The 4,128-nt window shown below is 52.0% G+C and overlaps 1 protein-coding gene across 1 annotated transcript; it reads left to right on the top strand.

Moving 5' to 3' along the window:
- Positions 1-246: 246 nt before the first annotated feature.
- Positions 247-1,900, top strand: LOC123130440 (flotillin-like protein 1). The gene has a single exon (XM_044550337.1). The coding sequence runs from the start codon at positions 311-313 to the stop codon at positions 1,751-1,753; it is 1,443 nt and encodes a 480-aa protein (XP_044406272.1). The 5' UTR covers positions 247-310; the 3' UTR covers positions 1,754-1,900.
- The last annotated feature ends 2,228 nt before the right edge of the window (positions 1,901-4,128 follow it).

Below are 4,128 nucleotides of genomic sequence, written 5' to 3'. Positions count from 1 at the left end.
ATTGGAATACAATTTCTTACACGCTATGCTGACCAATTGGAAAATTAGCCCGGGCTGAATCAAGCGGAACTAGCTAAGAGCATCCCAGCAATGACCGGGAAATACAGGGCAAGATTTGTGTGACGAGGTTCCGTAAAAAAATGTTTTTTGGCGCAAAAAGAAAAGATTTATGTGGTTGCATGTGTTGACCAGCCTCGCATATATAACATGCTGCTGCGTACGCTTGTTCTCAGTTGTCATCATATCCATGTTCCTGGCAGCAGTCTAGCTCAGTACCGTACAGCCTGCACTTGTCATCTTCGCTTGCGCCATGGGGTTCGTGTACCGAATCGCGAGCCCGTCGGAGTACCTGGCCATCACCGGGTACGGCGTGGACGACGTGAAGCTGGCGAAGAAGGCGTGGATCGCGCCGGGGCAGCGGTGCGCGCGCTTCGACATCTCCCCGGTGAACTACACCTTCGAGGTGCAGGCGATGAGCGCCGAGAAGCTCCCCTTCGTGCTCCCCGCCGTCTTCACCATCGGCCCGCGCGCGGACGACGTCGAGTCCCTGCTCCGCTACGCCAAGCTCATCTCCCCGCACGACAAGCTCTCCCGCCACGTCAACGAGCTGGTCAAGGGCGTGATCGAGGGCGAGACGCGCGTGCTGGCGGCGTCCATGACCATGGAGCAGATCTTCCACGGCACCAAGTCGTTCAAGCAGGCCGTGTTCGAGAGCGTGCAGCTGGAGCTCAACCAGTTCGGCCTCGTCATCTACAACGCCAACGTGAAGCAGCTGGTGGACGTGCCGGGGCACGAGTACTTCTCCTACCTCGGCCAGAAGACGCAGCAGGAGGCCGTCAACCAGGCCAAGGTGGACGTGGCCGAGGCGCGCATGAAGGGCGAGGTCGGCGCCAAGGAGCGGGAGGGGATGACGCGCCAGAACGCCGCCAAGGTGGACGCCGAGACCAAGGTGTACACGGTGAAGCGCCAGGGGGAGGGCTCCAAGGAGGAGGCCAGGGTGACGGCGGAGGTGAGGGTGTTCAGGAACGAGAGGGACGCCGAGGTGGCGCAGGCCGACGCGGAGCTGGCCATGAAGAAGGCCGGGTGGGAGCAGCAGGCGAGGGTGGCGGAGGTGGAGGCGGCCAAGGCCGTGGCCATACGGGACGCGCAGCTGCAGGTGGAGGTGGAGCGCACCAACGCCGCCAGGCAGACGGAGAAGCTCAAGGCCGAGCACCTCAGCAAGGCCGTCGTGGACTACGAGATGAAGGTGCAGCAGGCCAACTGGGAGCTCTACAACCGGCAGAAGGCGGCCGAGGCGCTGCTGTTCGAGCAGGAGAGGCAGGCGGAGGCGCGCCGCGCGACTGCGGACGCGGAGTTCTTCGCGCGGCAGCGGGAGGCCGAGGCCGAGCTCTACGCCAAGCGCAAGGAGGCCGAGGGGCTGGCGGCCATGGGAGAGGCCCAGAGCGTGTACCTGTCCTCCATGCTCGGCGCGCTCGGCGGCAGCTACGGCGCGCTCCGTGACTACCTCATGATCAGCTCAGGCGTGTATCAGGAGATGGCGCGCATCAACGCCGACGCCATCAAGGGGCTCGAGCCCAAGATCAGCGTGTGGAGCAACGGCTCTGCTTCCGAGGGTGGTGACGGCGCCATGAAGGAGATGGCCGGGGTGTACAGGATGTTGCCGCCGTTGCTAACGACGGTGCACGAGCAGACTGGGATGCTACCGCCGGCGTGGATGGGCACTCTCAAGGGGGGCACCTCCACGTCCACCTGAGCTTGCCACGAAGCTTCAAGTACGTGCAGTCGCGCACCTTATATATGCCAGTGTGATTGTGAATGCGTGTGAGATACGTCAACATAAGGGTGTTTTATTTACTTCGGATAACATGTACTATATCTCTCATCTAAATGATTTGCTGGTGAATAAACCAAAAATGTGTCTACCTCTCATCTAAATGAAAAATAGCTATGATCGCAAAAAAAAAAAAGAAATAACTATGTCTCATCTTCCACAACAAAAAAGAACTCCCTCATCTAAAGCGTTTTATATTTATTTATAGAGGGAGTACATCGTTCACCCGCAAAAAAAAATATATCGTTGAATTTTACGCAGATATTTGTTGGGATTTTTTCCTTTTATTTTTGTGTTTTTCTAACATAGTACGGACACAGACGCTTGCACATACACTCATCTCTATGAACGGTATGCATACCCTATCCCTGTGAGCACCTTCGAGAGACTGAGCCGGCACATCATCTTATGATTGACAAAGCGTCACAGAAACTTTGTAGTCGATGGAAACGTGTCCTCCCACTGAACGCACATCACAGAAAGGCCAGAAATAAATTCAGAAAAATGCGAGCATAAGTGTCAAGTTTAGGACTTAAACCATGATAGGCTGACGATACAACTGTCCTTCTAAAAGTCCAATCGCAGGTTGGTTTGCCTTTTATTTTTGTGTCTGATTAATCAAATAGTGTAGGAGTTAGATGGATCCTCAAAAAAAAAAGCAAATCCATTTTTCTTTTCTGTCCCGTCGTAACGCTCGCGAAATTCGCTCGTTATATTAATATATAATTAAAATGATTGCTTTGAGATTTGTAATTATTTTGGCCATGTTAGTTTTGAGCATTGTGCGCGTGATTCGAATCGCGTGGCTCATGAGCTGGCTAGAAGGGCTAGGGTTGATCCTTCGGGTGTGTGGACGGACAATCCTCTCTCTTTTATCCGTAGCCTTATTTTGGATGATTTTTCATTATTTGAGATGAAATAAAACTAGCCATGATGGCATTTCCTAAAAAAAAAGAAAAAAAGGAAGGATGAAAAATAAAAGAAAACGGGCTGACTCTTCCCTACGAGTCGGGCAGCTACCATAGTCCCTATCCCGAGGCCTGTTATTTCCTGGCTGAGCCCATAGTCTGGCTGATACTCAAGAGTCGGCCACCAACCTCGATAGATAGAACGGCAGTTGCTAAAAAAAAAAAAGAAGATAGATATGGCTGGGCGAGCGGCACCGCCCTGTTCGCCGGACCCTCCTGCTGGCGACGATCATCAACCAGGTGCGTCTCTACCGTTCCCTGCCCTGCCCTCCCCGCTGTGCAAAACCGAGCACCCAAACCCTAATTCAAGCTATTTTGTACTTCGATTTTCTGCAAAAAAAAAAGTCATCGGATGTCTGGGGCTTCAACCAAAATTGCTATGGGAACCTTCGATGGGGACCTCAACCAAAAACTTTCAAAGTTAGCGTTTTGCCGCGTTGCCGTAGATAGAGTGCCGCCTGTGGCCTTGACACCTGTTCTCCGATCTGGAGTTCTGAACCTTGTGTAGTTGTGTGGCTTTGCCGGTTTCTCGGCTAATGAAAATTCAGATTCAGGTGGCCTTAATGCCCCCCGGCGTGTATCAGGAGATGGCGCGCATCAACGCCGACGCCATCAAGGGGCTCGAGCCCAAGATCAGCGTGTGGAGCAATGGTTGTGCTTCCGAGGGTGGTGACGGCGCGATGAAGGAGATGGCCGGGGTGTACAAGAAGTTGCCGCCGTTGCTAACGACGGTGCACGAGCAGACTGGGATGCTATCGCCGGCGTGGATGGGCACTCTCAAGGGGGGCATCTCCACGTCCACCTGAGCTTGCCACGAAGCTTCAAGTACGTGCACTCGTGCACCATATATATGCCAGTGTGATTGTGAATGCGCGTGAGATACGTACATGCATAAGGGCATTTTATTTACTTCGGAAAACATGTACTACTGTTTGATTTGCTCATGAATAAACCAAGGATGTGTCTACCTCTCATCTAAATGAAAACTAACTATAATCGTAAAAAAAGAGAAAATTAACTATGTCTCATCTAACTTCCTCATCTTCCATAACAACAAAAAAATTCCCTCATCTAATTTTTTTTATATTTGTATATAGAGGGAGTACATCGTTGATTTTTACGCAGATATTTGTTGGGATTTTTTTCCTTTTATTTTTGTGTTTTTCTAACATAGTACAGACGTAGATGCTTGCACATACACCCATCTCTATGAACGGCACGCACACCCTACCCTAGAATCTTCGAGAGGTTGAGTCGGCATCATCTTGTGGTTGACAAAGCGCCACAGAAACCTTCATAGTCGACGGAAACGTCTCTTCCCACTGAACG

Source organism: Triticum aestivum, chromosome 6A, assembly GCF_018294505.1.
Source record: "Triticum aestivum cultivar Chinese Spring chromosome 6A, IWGSC CS RefSeq v2.1, whole genome shotgun sequence".
Taxonomy (NCBI): Eukaryota; Viridiplantae; Streptophyta; class Magnoliopsida; order Poales; family Poaceae; genus Triticum; species Triticum aestivum.
The sequence above is the reverse complement of the archived record's forward strand: the minus strand, read 5'-3'. Positions and strand labels throughout refer to the sequence as shown.